The sequence below is a fragment of the Hypomesus nipponensis genome, chromosome 12 (assembly GCF_054491055.1).
Source record: "Hypomesus nipponensis isolate SF chromosome 12, ASM5449105v1, whole genome shotgun sequence".
Classification (NCBI taxonomy): domain Eukaryota; kingdom Metazoa; phylum Chordata; class Actinopteri; order Osmeriformes; family Osmeridae; genus Hypomesus; species Hypomesus nipponensis.
This window is the reverse complement of record NC_140372.1, coordinates 2940446-2956798: the sequence shown is the minus strand read 5'-3', so window position 1 is coordinate 2956798 and position 16353 is coordinate 2940446. Positions and strand designations below refer to the sequence as shown.

At 52.6% G+C, this 16353-nt stretch overlaps 1 protein-coding gene across 1 annotated transcript in view; it reads left to right on the top strand.

The window, feature by feature from the left end:
- LOC146260669 (histone deacetylase 4-like) overlaps window positions 1-14852 on the top strand; it is a 29986-nt gene extending 15134 nt beyond the window's left edge. The window contains exons 4-8 of the mRNA XM_084668007.1: window positions 4056-4393; window positions 7216-7366; window positions 8042-8165; window positions 10174-10291; window positions 14730-14852. Of these exons, the coding sequence (XP_084524133.1) occupies window positions 4056-4393; window positions 7216-7366; window positions 8042-8165; window positions 10174-10291; window positions 14730-14765 (767 nt within the window). The 3' untranslated portion in view covers window positions 14766-14852. The remainder of the gene's footprint in view (window positions 1-4055; window positions 4394-7215; window positions 7367-8041; window positions 8166-10173; window positions 10292-14729) is intronic.
- The last annotated feature ends 1501 nt before the right edge of the window (window positions 14853-16353 follow it).

Below are 16353 nucleotides of genomic sequence, written 5' to 3'. Positions count from 1 at the left end.
GAGGGGGGGGGCGGCGAGGGGAACGCTGAGAGGGGGGGCGGTGAGGGGAACGCTGAGAGGGGGGGCGGCGAGGGGAACGCTGAGAGGGGGGGCGGCGAGGGGAACGCTGAGAGGGGGGGCGGCGAAGGGAACGCTGAGAGGGGAGGGCGGCGAGGGGAACGCTGAGGGGGGGGGGCGAGGGGAACGCTGAGAGGGGGGGCGGCGAGGGGAACGCTGAGAGGGGGGGCGGCGAGGGGAACGCTGAGAGTATTTCTCCGTTGAAGAAGTGTGTGGAATGTCTGTCTGGGGAGTGGGCTGGCTGGTTGTGTGTCTGTCTGTCCGTCTGTCTGGGGAGTGTCTGCCTGTTTGTTTTGGTCATCATTCCTGTGTATATACCTGTGTGTGTGTGTCTGTGCTTCCCCAGGGTGTGTGTGTGTGTTTCCCCAGGGTGTGTGTGTGTGTGTTTCCCCAGGGTGTGTGTGTGTGTGCTTCCCCAGGGTGTGTGTGTGTGTGTGTGTGTTTCCCCAGGGTGTGTGTGTGTGTTTCCCCAGGGTGTGTGTGTGTGTTTCCCCAGGGTGTGTGTGTGTGTGCTTCCCCAGGGTGTGTGTGTGTGTTTCCCCAGGGTGTGTGTGTGTGTTTCCCCAGGGTGTGTGTGTGTGTTTCCCCAGGGTGTGTGTGTGTGTGCTTCCCCAGGGTGTGTGTGTGTGTGTGTGTTTCCCCAGGGTGTGTGTGTGTGTTTCCCCAGGGTGTGTGTGTGTGTTTCCCCAGGGTGTGTGTGTGTGTTTCCCCAGGGTGTGTGTGTGTGTGCTTCCCCAGGGTGTGTGTGTGTGTGTGTTTCCCCAGGGTGTGTGTGTGTGTGTGTGTGTGTGTGTGTGTGTGTGTGTGTGTGTGTGTGTGCGTGTCAACAGAGCCAAAGCGGTATCCAAAAGCAGATTCTGTAGTGAGGCGATTTTCTAAGGCAGCAAATGAAGTCTGATAATACAAGTTTTGATGAGAGCTGCACAAACAAGACTGAATCAGCCTGAAGTTGTTATACAGCCAGCTTTTCCTCCCTGTCAAACACAAAACTAGATGGCTTCAAATCTGCTTTGCAAAGATTGCTTATTGTCTAGAGGTAGTCTAAGCTGTGTTTGCTGACAGCTCGCAGTCCCAGCTCTGCAGGAGGGAGAGTGTGGAGTCTAGTGAAGACAGGACAACAGGCAGAGTCAGGAGAGGAGGTGTAACCTTGTGCAGGGAGCGTCGCTTTTACAAGGAAATCAAACGGGACACGACTCTCGTTCCGCTGAACCTTGGTCCTCTCGCTCTCTCTCTCACCCTGGGTCCTCCTCTCTCTCTCTCTCACCCTGGGTCCTGCTGCTCTCTCTCACCCTGGGTCCTGCTCTCTCTCTCTCACCCTGGGTCCTCCTCTCTCTCTCTCTCTCTCTCTCACCCTGGGTCCTCCTCTCTCTCTCTCTCTCTCACCCTGGGTCCTTCTCCTCTCTCTCTCTCACTCTGGGTCCTCCTCTCTCTCTCTCTCTCTCACCCTGGGTCCTCCTCTCTCTCTCTCTCTCTTTCTCACCCTGGGTCCTCCTCTCTCTCTCTCTCTCTCTCACCCTTTGTCCTCCTCCTCTCTCTCTCACCCTGGGTCCTCCTGCTCTCTCTCTCTCTCACCCTGGGTCCTCCTCCTCTCTCTCTTACCCTGGGTCCTCCTCTCTCTCTCTCTCTCACCCTGGGTCCTCCTCCTCTCTCTCTCTCTCACCCTGGGTCCTCCTGCTCTCTCTCTCACCCTGGGTCCTCCTGCTCTCTCTCTCACCCTGGAGCCTCCTGCTCTCTCTCTCACCCTGGGTCCTCCTGCTCTCTCTCTCTCTCACCCTGGAGCCTCCTGCTCTCTCTCTCACCCTGGGTCCTCCTGCTCTCTCTCTCACCCTGGGTCCTCTTGCCGGCACAGTGAGGCTACACCAGGGAGAGACCAGAGGGAGAGACGCAACAAGCGACGGGGGAGAGTAGAGAGACCAGAGATGGAGGTGAGAGACAGGATGAGAATAAAAGAGGAGGAGGGAGGGAGGTGGGGGAGGAGGAGAGAGTGAGAGGGTGTTCTCTCTCTCGGGTGCTTCCGTGAATGTGGTGAGGGTTCCAGGAAAGCGGGAGTGGCAGAATAAACAGACGTGCATGAGACCGCCCCTGTGATGTCACCGAGTGAGCGAGGGAGGGAGGAGAGAGAGGGAAAACAAGGAAGCGTCAGGCAGAGACACACAGAGAGAGAGGTGGAGAGAGAGAGGTGGAGAGAGAGAGGTGGAGAGAGAGCGTGAGGAGGGGGACAAACAGTGAAGCAAACAAGAGGAGAAAGGCTGGAGAGTAGTGAAGAATACAGAAGATAGAAAGCCATAGAAGGAGAGAGAAAAAAGAGAGAGCGGGAAGGAGAGAGAAGAGAAGCAAGGGATGTTGTTTATTTCCTCTGGAAGTGAGAGAAAGCTCTGATGGGTAGGTGCCTCTCCCTCCCTCTCTCTCTCTCTTTCTCTCTTTCTCTGTAGAATGATAACGTTTGATCTCTGCATACGTATGTTCACCTCAGTGCTCGCATAAATATGTATGTGTTGATACAGTACATCAACAGAGACATGCTTGCCTTTAACGTACGTGTGTGTGTGTGTGTGTGTGAGAGAGAGAGAGACAGAGACAAAGACAAAGACAACATAAGTAGATGCCGTGTCCTAAAGCTATAGCATTGTCCTGCTTGGTGTGGTTGTACATGTACTTCCTGCTCACAACCCTTCCACACAGGCAGGGCAGCACGGCGTCACTCAGGAGCCCTGCAGTGCCTTATGGGACTCTGGGGGGAAGTGAGGGGATGGAAGAGGCAAGGGCTTTATCACTACCACTGGAAAATCTGTCAGATGCATAGGCTAGCAGTTTGGACTGGACTGTTTCTGTCTCTCTCCTCTCTCTCTCTCTCCTCTCTCTCTCCCCTCTCTCTTCTCTCCCCTCTCTCCCTCTCTCTCTCCCCTCTCTCCCCTCTCTCTCTCTCTTCTCTCCCTCTCTCTCCCCTCTCTCTCCTCTCTCTCTCCTCTCTCTCTCCCCTCTCTCTCTCTCTTCTCTCCCCTCTCTCCTCTCTCTCTCCCTCTCTCTCCCTCTCTCTCTCTCTTCTCTCCCCTCTCTCTCTTTCTCTCTCTCTCTCTTCTCTCCCCTCTCTCTCTCTCTCTCTCTCTCACTCTCTTCTCTCCTCTCTCCTCTCTCTCTCTCTCTCCCTCTCTCCCCCTCTCTCTCTCTCTCTCCTCTCTCTCTCTCTCTCTCTCTCTTCTGATTTTGTGTTTCATCTTTTCTCATGTACCCTTGTCACACACTCCTGCTCGTGAGGTTTTTGTTGCAAAAAACAAAGAAAAAAGAAAGTGTGTTGGGCTAACTAGCCTGGCGCTGGTGTTCATGTGACGGTGCATAACACTCTGGGCATGTGTCTGCACTTCCTTCCAAGTGTGTGTGTGTGTGTGTGTGTGTGTGTGTGTGTGTGTGTGTGTGTACTGTGCACGACAACCCGCTCGTGTGTTTGCTCCTTGATTAACGCAGAGCTCCAAGCAAATATGTTCAAGGCTGTCTTCCCGCTGTTGGTAAACACGTAGATAAATAATCGGCCTATCGGCTGATATTTATTCAGATTTCCTGGAGAGGAAGACGTGTGATTGGAGGCTTTCCTGAGCAGTGATTTGTGGTTGGTTGGGTTGGAGCGGGACCTTGCTACAGCGCCGGTCAATGCCATCTTTGTGTGAGGGTGTTAGTGAGCTAGCCAGCCCCTCAAGTTGCTAGCATCAGGGATGGTTGGAGGCACTAACTCCACCTATCTGTGCAGCAAGTTCAGGTTCTCAAACGCTGCAGCCGCGTACGGCACGCGTCCGGTGGACCGGCCAACTGACAGCTGGGCCGACTGACAGCTAGGCCGACTGACAGCTGGGCATTTCATTTATTTTTGTATGCTCACCTCTTCCTCCCCCTTTCTCCCTCCACCCCTCTCTACCTCCTCCCCTCTCTCCCTCCACCCCTCTCTCCCTCCTCCTCCTCCTTCCCCCTCTCTCCCTCCTCCCCCCTCTCTCCTTCCCTCCCTCCAGTGGACATCAACACAGCGTTGCCCCTGCGTCTCCCTCCCGCCGCCATCCCCATGGACCTGCGCATCGACCCCCACCACCACCACCCCCACCAGCAGCAGCAGCAGCAGCAGCAGGCCTCCCCGCTGTCCCCACTGTCCCCTCTGTCGCCCCCCGGGGGCCCGGCGGGGGCGGGGCCGGGGGCGGGCCGGGCGTCGGCACGGGAGCAGCAGCTGCAGTTGGAGCTGCTGGCTCTGAAGCAGAAACAGCAGCTCCAGAGGCAGATCCTCATCACTGAGTTCCAGAGGCAGCATGAGCAGCTGTCCAGGCAGCACGAGGCCCAGCTGCAGGAGCACGTCCAGGTGAGGCGAGGAGGGGTCAGGGTTTACCTGGTCGGGTGGCTGAGTGCTGCAGGGCTGGGCCTGATGCAGGGGTCTGTTCTCAGGGCAGGGCAGGAGGCAGGGTAGGAGGCAGGGCAGGGTAGGGGGCAGGGCAAGGGTCAGGGTAGGAGGCAGGGCAGGGTAGGAGACAGGGCAGGAGGCAGGGGGCAGGGTAGGGGGCAGGGCAAGGGTCAGGGTAGGAGGCAGGGCAGGGGGCAGGGCAAGGGTCAGGGTAGGAGGCAGGGGGCAGGGTAGGAGACAGGGCAGGAGGCAGGGTAGGAGGCAGGGCAGGAGGCAGGGTAGGAGGCAGGGCAGGGCAGGGGGCAGGGCAGGAGGCAGCACAGGAGGCAGGGCAGGAGCCAGGGTAGGAGGCAGAGTAGGAGGCAGCACAGGAGGCAGGGCAGGAGGCAGGGTAGGAGGCAGCATAGGAGGCAGGGCAGGAGGCAGGGCAGGAGGCAGGGCAGGCGGCAGGGTAGGTGGCAGGGCAGGAGGCAGCACAGGAGGCAGCACAGGAGGCAGCACAGGAGGCAGGGCAGGGGCCGGTCTGGCTGGAGGACCACTCAGGTGGAGGAGTGACGCACAGCCCCAACCTGGGAGGCACCGCTTCAATCAGACCCATTCACTGCTAGAACACACACTCTCTCTCTCTCTCTCTCTCTCTCTCTCTCTCTCTCTCTCTCTCTCTCTCTCTCTCTCTCTCTCTCTCTCTCTCTCTCTCTCGCATACACACACACACTCTCATACACACTTTCTCTCTCTCACACACACACACTCACTCACTATCTCTCTCATACACACACTCCATCTCTCTCTCTCTCTCTCTCTCTCTCTCTCTCTCTCTCTCTCTCTCACACACACACACACACACTCACTCTCTCTCTCTCTTATACACACACTCTCTCTCTCTCTCTCTCTCTCTCTCTCTCTCTCTCTCTCTCTTTGTCATACACACACTCTCTCTCCCATACACACTTTCTCTCTCACACATAAACACATACACACTCTCAGTTTCAAACATGCCCACACAAGCAAGTATATATGCTTAAGCGCACACACTCAAACAAATGCACACACACAGTACACAAATACAGACACACACTTGTCTAACACATTATGTACCTTTCATAAAACTATTGGCAGGACTAAGTGTACACACACACACACACACACCTTCAGACACCAAAACCTTTTAGTGTGTGTATCATCACACCTGGGAAAGCTACGATAGAGAAAATAAAAAACGAAGGAGAGAGAGACGGAGAGATGAGAAGGAGTTAGGGAAGGGGGCGAAAGATGAGGAGTTAGGGAAGGGGGCGAGAGATGAGGAGTTAGGGAAGGGGGCGAGAGATGAGGAGTTAGGGAAGGGGGCGAGAGATGAGGAGTTAGGGAAGGGGGCGAGAGATGAGGAGTTAGGGAAGGGGGCGAGAGATGAGGAGTTAGGGAAGGGGGCTTCTGTTCGGAAGCTCCTTTGTAAGAACACAGAACAAAGGCTGCATTCCAAACCCGAGAGGGGAGAGAGAAAATCTCCCTCCTTCACCTTGATTGGAATGGAAAGGGAACAAGGATCCAGTTTGGAACACAGCCAGCGAGCCGCCGTGTTCGTCTGTTCGTCAGCACAGCCCCCAGCCCCCAGCACAGCCCCCACCCCAGCCCCCAGCACAGCCCCCAGCACACACCCCCGACCTGCTGATGTTCTCACAGCTCGCTTGCAGAACTGCACAACGTCACTTTGCATTAACGGCAAATACGACTGTGTTTTCAGCGTCCCCTGGGCAGGAACTGCCAGAACAGTAAAGTCTTTTGAAGATGCAATTCACAAACACAGCGAAGAAATAACTTTTAATCAGATTAATCAAATATTGGCACTGGGCTCTCTGTTTTGGAGAGGCTTGATTTGGTGTGCTGGGTGTCAACTAACTTCTGAAGACTCAGGGAGGGAGGAGAGGAGAGAGGTTTACAGCTGTATCTGACCAGTTATAAGCACAGAGCGTGTGGGAGAGCAGTTTGTGGTCAGGTTGCTGTAAACATGCCATGCTTGCTGTGCGGATGAATACGTCCAGCGGTGATTAGTTGTGATGAGGTTAAATAGATGTGCTGTCTCAGCTATCTGGGGGAAGGTCTGGGTAAACCTGGAGGGGCTGGAGAGAGCTCTCCCAGTGCCCAAGAAGGAGCACAGCTCCATGACCCTGTTGTCATACTGGTTTTAAGGTTGGATGAAGGTTCCGGAAAATGATTATACTTTGTGGTTTTCTGGTTGGGTTGATGTGCTGTGCTGGTTGTGTTTCGACTGTGTTCTAGTCAGAAGGGTGACGTGTTCTGGCTGTGTTGAGGTCATGTTGAGGCTGTGTGGAGGCTGTGTAGAGGCTGTGTAGAGGCTGTGTTGAGGCTGTGTAGAGGCTGTGTTGAGGCTGTGTTGAGGCTGTGTTGAGGCTGTGTTGGGGTCATGTTGAGGCTGTGTAGAGGCTGTGTTGAGGCTGTGTTGAGGCTGTGTTGACGCTGTGTAGAGGCTGTGTTGGGGTCATGTTGAGGCTGTGTTGAGGCTGTGTTGGGGTCATGTTGAGGCTGTGTTGAGGCTGTGTTGAGGCTGTGTTGAGGCTGTGTTGGGGTCATGTTGAGGCTGTGTAGAGGCTGTGTTGGGGTCATGTTGAGGCTGTGTAGAGGCTGTGTTGAGGGTGTAGAGGCTGTTGGGGTCATGTAGAGGCTGTGTTGGGGTCATGTTAAGGCTGTGTAGAGGCTGTTGGGGTCATGTAAAGGCTGTGTAGAGGCTGTGTAGAGGCTGTGTTGACGCTGTTCCTCCCCCGCAGCACCAGCAGGAGCTGCTGGCCCTGAAGCACCAGCAGGAGCTGCAGGAGCACCAGAGGAAGATGGAGACCCACCGCCTGGAGCAGGAGCAGGAGCTGCAGCAGAGAGAGCAGAAGCTGCTGCTGCTGAAGAACAAGGAGAGGGGCCAGGAGAGTGAGTAGGCCTCCCCAACACACTGTGCGTGTGTGTGTGTGTGTGTGTGTGTGTGTGTGTGTGTGTGTGTGTGTGTGTGTGTGTGTGTGTGTGTGTGTGTGTGTGTGTGTGTGTGTGTGTGCGTGCAAGCATGTCCGTGTGTGTGTCCAGTGGTCCACCTGGGTTACGGGGGTGGGTAAACAGGCTTTTGTTGTGCCGCCGGCCTTGCGGTGGCTAAGCCAGGGTGTTTCCTGACGCCTGCCTCCCCTCCCTCAACACCTCTGTGCTGCCAGCCGCCAGAACACAGCCCCCGGGACCTGTTAAGTAGTGCGGTGGAGAGGGCTCACACACATATGAGCCGTGTGTGTGTGTGTGTGTGTGGGTAACCCTGACTACATAACAAATTATCCACAGGATGATGAAGTGGCGGGGGGGCTATGGATCAAGCTTGGCTGTGTGTGGGTGTTTGTGTGTATTTAACTGTGTGTGTGTGTGTGTGTGTGTGTGTGTGTGTGTGTGTTTATAGCGTCTGTGTGTGAGAGAGAGGCCTTACCTTCCTATCTCCCATATGGATGCTTGTTTTAGTTGGATTTATCCATCTGTGCCCTTGAATGTGTTTGTGTGTCTAGTCTTTTTATATACTCTACATGTTTGCATTATTAGGTACTAAGGCGTGCGTGTGTGTGTGTGTGTCAGGTGCGGTGGCCAGTACAGAGGTGAAGATGCGTCTGCAGGAGTTTGTTCTGAACAAGAAGAAGGCCCTGGCACAGCGCAGCCTCAACCAGGCCGGCCTCCCCAATGATGCCCCCTACTGGTACAGGTGAGAGACGCCCCCTACTGGTACAGGTGAGAGACGCCCCCTAGTGGTATAGGTGAGAGACGCCCCCTAGTGGTACAGGTGAGAGACGCCCCCTAGTGGTATAGGTGAGAGACGCCCCCTAGTGGTACAGGTGAGAGACGCCCCCTAGTGGTACAGGTGAGAGACGCCCCCTAGTGGTACAGGTGAGAGACGCCCCCTAGTGGTACAGGTGAGAGACGCCCCCTAGTGGTATAGGTGAGAGACGCCTGCCAGGCCTGGAGCCACAATCACTTCGGTCATTGTCCATGATGGGACTTCCTGTGTGGGTTGTTTGCTAGGAGGGTGTCTATGTGTCTGTGTGAGAGAGAGAGAGCTCTGTGTCTGTGTGAGAGAGAGAGAGCTATGTGTCTGTGTGAGAGAGAGAGAGCTATGTGTCTGTGAGAGAGAGAGAGAGCTTTGTGCTAGATGAGGACACAGATGCACAAAGGTGAATCAACACAAACACACACACAAAGACACACACACAGGATATTTGCGCCTGTTGAAAGGGGCTCTCAGGCTGAGCTCACGGCCTGGAGTGTTTATTATAGATCTGTCTAGGTGTGTGTGTGTGTGTGTTCCATCTGCTTATCTACTTACCAACCAGTCTATGTGTCTGTGTACTAACCGAACATGTCTGGTTCACTTATTTTCAAATCTCCTTTATTCTATCTGCTACAACTTTTCCTCTCTTTTTTTTCTCAGTACCTCCTTTCAGTTTTCCCTCCCTCCCTCCCTCCCTCCCTCCCTCCCTCCCTCCCTCCCTCCCTCCCTCCCTCCCTCCCTCCCTCCCTCCCTCCCTCCCTCCCTCCCTCCCTCCCTCCCTCCCTTCCCACCCTCCCTGGTACTTTGAGAAGGTCATGCTCCACAGAGCATGCCCACCAGACCAGACCGTTGGTTTGGACCAGCGCCAAGAAGCCTACATTAGGGCTGAACGATTAATTGCAATTAATCATAATTCATTTGTAATCGCAAAGGCTGCGATTTTACATTGGTGCACATTACGCTTTACCTTGACCTGTACGATGTCCTCAGGCTCAACGGAACCTGACACTTCAGACACTTTGCCGATTTTACCTTTTAAAAAGATGCTGCGCAGTGTCAAGGATGGTGCGAAACCTGCCTGGCTAATGTTGCTACCTCACCAGCAACCTCATTCGGCCCAAAAAACCCACCACAAAGCCATGTACGATGCATAGCTAAAATGCTAACCAAATAACACCCGACAGGATCACTGATGGAAATATTTCAAAGCCTAACTCCATATTCATGTACGAAATTACTCAAGCAGTAACAGCGTTCATCACGACAGATATGATGCTACTCGGTGATACACATACAGTAGGATCACTATGGCTCTCAGTGCCATTATGTTTCTGTTAGGCTACTGACTGGATCAGAAATGGTCAGACAGTGTTTCTTTTTCTTTTAAGATTTAACCTTTAGATACATGAGTTCTAAATATTTTCAACGGTCTCCACAGCACAAGTTTTTTTTCTTCAAAAACGGTAGCTAGCTAGCTTTAGTTAAGAAAGTGCAACGCAAACGTTATTAGCCTACAAAGCTTTGATTCACCAAAATATTTTCGAAGAGGTACAGGCGGGTATGTTTTCCCCCAAAAAATTGAACCTTGTGTTATGTTGCTGATTTGAGATCAGTAGTCTATATTTATTAATAATAAATCATATAATAATCGCATATTAAATCGGAATTGCGATATTAATTTGTAGCATTTTTTCGGGGGGAAGGGGGGAGGGTAAGGGGGGGGGAGGGGGGAAGGGGGGGGGGGGGAGGGTTGCGAGGACCACACCTCTGCTGTACCACTCACACATCCCCTCAGGAGAACAACCGCTGTCTATGATAAGAGGCACTCCAGACCTGCCCCTCGACATCCTGTTAGCCCCTAACGACTAACCCTGTTACCAGGGCTGTGTGTGGAGTTGGTTAACCCTAACCCTGTGTGTGTGTGTGTGTGTGTGTGCGCGCGCAGGAAGACCCAGCACAGCTCTCTGGATCAGAGCCCCCCCCCCAGACAGGCATGTCCACCTACAACCACCCTGTCCTGGGCATGTACAACCCCCGGGACGACTTCCCCCTCCGCAAGACAGGTACTAACTCACTTACACACACACTTACACACACACACTTACTTACACACACACTTACTTACACACACACTTACACACACACTTACACACACTCACTTACACACACACACACTTACACACACACACTTACTTACACACACACACATTAGCATTGCCACTGTGTTGCCCACAAGCACTTATGAAAGCTCACTACAAACTTTTAATTTCAAGGTTTTTGTTGCTACCCTTTTTGAGTGTATGTCACACACAAACACACACACACTAAGGCTCTGCTTTGCAAACTCTCTTCTACCTTCATTTTTGATAGCATTAGCACAGCTTAGCATTCATCATGCCAGACTATGCTAACAGTGTTCCCGGCATCTCTGGAGGTGTGTGTGTATGTAGTGTGCGTGCGTGCGTGCGTGCGTGCGTGGGTGTGTAGTGTGTGTGTAGTGTGTGTGTTTCTGCCTGTGTGTGTAGTGTGTGTGTAAACTCCCTACGGTGTGTGTGTTTTGTTTGTTTACCCCCAGCAGGAGACAGGGTCCAGTCTTCATATCAGTCACGTTTACAAAACAACTGAGTGTAAAACAGCGCTCAGTGAACTGTGGAAAGGTGTCCGCAGGAATAAACCTGGCCTGAACTCCTTGTGGCGTGTAAAAGGCTTTTCATATTGTCAAACCTTTCAGCGTTTCTAAATCCTTTTCTTTTTTCGGGGAGGTGTGTGCCACTGTATGTGTCTGTGTGTGTGTGTGTGTGTGTGTGTGTGTGTGTGTGTGTGTGTGGCAGTGGAGCGGCGGTCATCTTACAGTATAATTATTCACTTAGCGGCCTGCCGGCTACAGTGGAGTCTCGCTGTGTTGACACAGCACTGTGTTGACACAGCACGTCTACCACTGACACTGGCCACAGCAACCACATTCCTCCAGGCTGGGGAGAGGGGAGGGGAGGGGAGGGGAGGGGGGGGGGAGGGGAGGGGAGGGGAGGGGAGGGGAGGGGAGGGGAGGGGAGGGGAGGGGAGGGGAGGGGAGGGGAGGGGAGGGGAGGGGAGGGGAGGAGGGGAGGGGAGGGGAGGGGAGGGGAGGGGAGGAGGGGAGGGGAGGGGAGGGGAGGGGAGGGGGGGGGGGAGAGGGTTAAAGATGAGAGACTGAGAAGAGGAAGGCTCTGAAAGTCCCCAGGTCCTTAAGGAGGAGAGGTCCAGCAAGGCTTCAGAACATGCTCCTCCTCCTCAGTAGAACATGCTCCTCCTCCTCAGTAGAACATGCTCCTCCTCCTCAGTAGAACATGCTCCTCCTCCTCAGTAGAACATGCTCCTCCTCCTCAGTAGAACATGCTGCTCCTCCTCAGTAGAACATGCTCCTCCTCCTCAGTAGAACATGCTCCTCCTCCTCAGTAGAACATGCTCCTCCTCCTCAGTAGAACATGCTCCTCCTCCTCAGTAGAACATGCTCTTCCTCAGTAGAACATGCTCCTCCTCAGTAGAACATGCTCTTCCTCAGTAGAACATGCTCTTCCTCCTCAGTAGAACATGCTCCTCCTCAGTAGAACATGCTCTTCCTCCTCAGTAGAACATGCTCCTCCTCAGTAGAACATGCTCCTCCTCCTCAGTAGAACATGCTCCTCCTCCTCAGTAGAACATGCTCCTCCTCAGTAGAACATGCTCCTCCTCAGTAGAACATGCTCCTCCTCAGTAGAACATGCTCTTCCTCCTCAGTAGAACATGCTCCTCCTCAGTAGAACATGCTCTTCCTCCTCAGTAGAACATGCTCCTCCTCAGTAGAACATGCTCCTCCTCCTCAGTAGAACATGCCCCTACTCCTCAGTGGAACATGCCCCTCTTCCTCAGTAGCACATGCCCCTCCTCCTCAGTAGAACATGCTCCTCCTCAGTAGAACATGCTCCTCCTCAGTAGAACATGCTCCTCCTCCTCAGTAGAACATGCTCCTCCTCCTCAGCAGAACATGCCCCTCCTCCTCAGTAGAACATGCTCCTCCTCCTCAATAGAACATGCTCCTCCTCCTCAGTAGGGTCGGGATGGGTGATGTTTGTGGCGATAGTTTCCAGGGGTGCTGACGTGCTTTCAGGGTTTACTTATGGTAATGGCAGGCTTCGCCAGGCTCGAAGCTTCTCTGCTTTATAGACGAGCAGACAAACCACAGAGCTGGCACTCCCAGACTCCTAGCAACCCAACGCACACACAAACACACACACACACTTAGTATGGAAATGCAAATGCGCACAAACAAAAATACATGCACACAAACCCCTTGTATACACTCTCTCATACACACCCAAAAACACACACTTAGTATAGAAATGCACATGCGCACAAAAACAACACTACACACTACATGCTCACAGGGGGAGTGGGGGGGGGCTCTGAATAGACGGGCTGGTCCCAGCGATAGTGTCATGCACTCGACCAGCAGTGGAAGAAAGGGTACAAAGTCCATGTTGTTTCAGCGCTTCTTTTGTCAGCTTTTGTTGTTGTTGTTTTTTCCGGGATGGTGTAAATGCTCCCCTTCCCTCTCCCCCCCTCCCCTCGGTCATTAGTGGCTGCAGGCGGTGGGGGGTGGGGGTGGGGGGGAAAGGGGGACTATCCAGATCTTCTGATTGGCCTGGCTAGGTAAATAGAGCATTAGCTTCATCAAGGACATTCCTCCTCTTGCTCCCCCTCCTCTTCCTCCCTCGTTCAGCCGCCTGGGAGATGAGAACAATGAATTACATTTTTATCACGATAACGATTTTGGTTTCCCACGATAACATTTGCGTGATCGAGCGATATTTAAAATGCGTCATTCCGTTCATAGTATCAAAGTTTTTTTTTTTTTTTTTTGCTTCCTAAAATATATTTACACAATGGAAAATAGTCCCCTGTTGAAGTTTTGCTACATTTTCATAATTGTTTAATTTATTAATTTATTTTTATTCTTTAAGGAGATGCACTGAATTCTGGTAAATAAGAGGACCTATTTTATTTGGATTCACATATTTGTAAATTAGCAGGAATGTAACACAATATGGATGTGAAAGCAGTTATAATTAGCCTATGTGACAATAAAATGTGTGATTATCATTTTCGCAGCCAGACTTGTTGCCTCACTGTCTGTCTAACTGCCTCTTCCACTCTCTGTGTCTCTCTATATATCCCTCTCTTCTCCCTTTTTTCTCTATCTCACTCTTCCTTTATCTCTCTCTCTGTTTCATCCCTCTCTCTCCCTACTTTCTCTATCTCACTCTTCCTTTATCTCTCTCTCTGTTTCATCCCTCTCTCTCCCTACTTTCTCTATCTCACTCTTCCTTTATCTCTCTCTCTGTTTCATCCCTCTCTCTCCCTACTTTCTCTATCTCACTCTTCCTTTATCTCTCTCTCTGTTTCATCCCTCTCTCTCCCTACTTTCTCTATCTCACTCTTCCTTTATCTCTCTCTCTGTTTCATCCCTCTCTCTCCCTACTTTCTCTATCTCACTCTTCCTTTATCTCTCTCTCTGTTTCATCCCTCTCTCTCCCTACTTTCTCTATCTCACTCTTCCTTTATCTCTCTCTCTGTTTCATCCCTCTCTCTCCCTACTTTCTCTATCTCACTCTTCCTTTATCTCTCTCTCTGTTTCATCCCTCTCTCTCCCTACTTTCTCTATCTCACTCTTCCTTTATCTCTCTCTCTGTTTCATCCCTCTCTCCCTACTTTCTCTATCTCACTCTTCCTTTATCTCTCTCTCTGTTTCATCCCTCTCTCTCCCTACTTTCTCTATCTCACTCTTCCTTTATCTCTCTCTCTGTTTCATCCCTCTCTCTCCCTACTTTCTCTATCTCACTCTTCCTTTATCTCTCTCTCTGTTTCATCCCTCTCTCTCCCTACTTTCTCTATCTCACTCTTCCTTTATCTCTCTCTCTGTTTCATCCCTCTCTCTCCCTACTTTCTCTATCTCACTCTTCCTTTATCTCTCTCTCTGTTTCATCCCTCTCTCTCCCTACTTTCTCTATCTCACTCTTCCTTTATCTCTCTCTCTGTTTCATCCCTCTCTCTCTACTTTCTCTATCTCACTCTTCCTTTATCTCTCTCTCTGTTTCATCCCTCTCTCTCCCTACTTTCTCTATCTCACTCTTCCTTTATCTCTCTCTCTGTTTCATCCCTCTCTCTCCCTACTTTCTCTATCTCACTCTTCCTTTATCTCTCTCTCTGTTTCATCCCTCTCTCCCTACTTTCTCTATCTCACTCTCTCCTCCTCTGTGTATCAATAACTTAGACTTGACACATCCAGTCCAAACCGTTCATGGAGGAAATACAATCCCAGTTACACTTTGGGAGGGATGATGTTGTTGTGTTGATACTGTAGACCTTCATGTCTACTCATATCATGAGGAACAACACCTGTTTGCATCTTCACCAGACCTGTAAAACTGTCTCTTGTCCATGTCCTCTCCCCCCCTCCCTCCTCTCTTACCCCTCCTCCCTCAGCCTCGGAGCCTAACCTCAAGCTGCGGTCTCGGCTGAAGCAGAAGGTGAGCGAGAGGCGGAGCAGCCCGCTGCTGCGGCGCAGAGACAGCCCTATCACCACTGCCAAGAAACGCTCACTGGACATGGCTGGTGAGCTAGTCCCCCTCTCCCTCTATGTCCCTCTCTCCCTCTATGTCCCTCACTCCCTCTGTCTCTCTCCTCTCTCTCTCCCTCTGTCTCTCTCCTCTCTCTCCCTCTGTCTCTCTCTCTATTTCTTTCTTCTGGTCATGTGATCCAGACCAGCCTATAAGGGCCTGTTGTTGTGGTCATGTGTTTCAGACTCGGCCTGTAACAGCGCTCCTGGGTCTGGTCCCAGCTCCCCCAACAACGGCTCCAATGAGAACGGCATCACAGTGGCGCTCAACAACACTGAGGTAACCTTACACACACACATGACACACACACATGACACAGGAAGCGTGCGTCATCTCTAACCCTGTGTGTGTGTGTGTGTGTGTGTGTGTCGTAGGTGTCCCTGGCCCAGCGTCTGAGTGGGGGTGATGGGGGCTCAGCCAGCCAGCTGTCTCTCTACACCTCTCCCTCGCTGCCCAACATCACCCTGGGACTGTCTGCTACCGCCACCGCTGCCTCCAGTGTAAGAGCTCCCTACCTCTACCTCTCTCTGCCTCTATCTACCTCCCTTTGCTCTCTCTCTCTACCTCACTCTCTCTCTCTACCTCAATCTACCTCTCTCTCCCTCCTCTCTCTCTACCTTTCTCTTTCTCTCTACCTCTATCTACCTCTCTCTCTCTACCTTTCTCTCTACCTTTCTCTCTCTCTCTCTCTACCTCTCTCTCTCTACCTCTCTACCTCTCTCTCTACCTCTCTCTCTATATATATATATATATACCTCTCTCTATAAATATATATACCTCTCTATCTGCCTCTCTCTCCTCTCTCTACCTCTGTCTCTACCTCTGTCTCTACTCTCTCTCTCTGTTCCTCTCTGTTCATCCTGCCCCTCCCCCCAGGTGACATCGTCCCAGCAGGAGGGCCTGCAGCCGGCCCTCAGCCCCCCCTTCCTGTCCCCCTACCTGGGCGAGGGCGCGGGGGGCCCCGCCACCCTGCTGCAGCACATGGTCCTGATGGAGCAGACTGCAGCACACAGCCCTCTGGTGACAGGTGAGGGAGGGGAGGGGAGGGGAGGGGAGGGGAGGGGAGGGGAGGGGAGGGGAGGGGAGGGGAGGGGAGGGGAGGGGAGGGGAGGGGAGGGGAGGGGAGGGGAGGGGAGGGGGAGGGGAGGGGAGGGGAGGGGAGGGCAGGGGAGGGGAGGGGAGGGGAGGGGAGGGGAGGGGAGGGGAGGGGGATACATAGATGGATAAATAGATGGATGGGTTACGGTGGGTGGATGGATGGGAGAACAGATGGATTAAGCATGAATAGATTTGGGACTGAATGAAAGAGTGGATTAAAATGAACAAAGATTGTCATTACTCATTCACTCCAAAACCACGGAAGCGAGAGGCAGGAGAAAACTTCAGGAATGCTTTCTCTCTCTCACACACACACACACACAGACAGACACACACACAGACACACACAGACACACACAGAGACATGTTTGTCCTAGTACACTCTGTGCTGT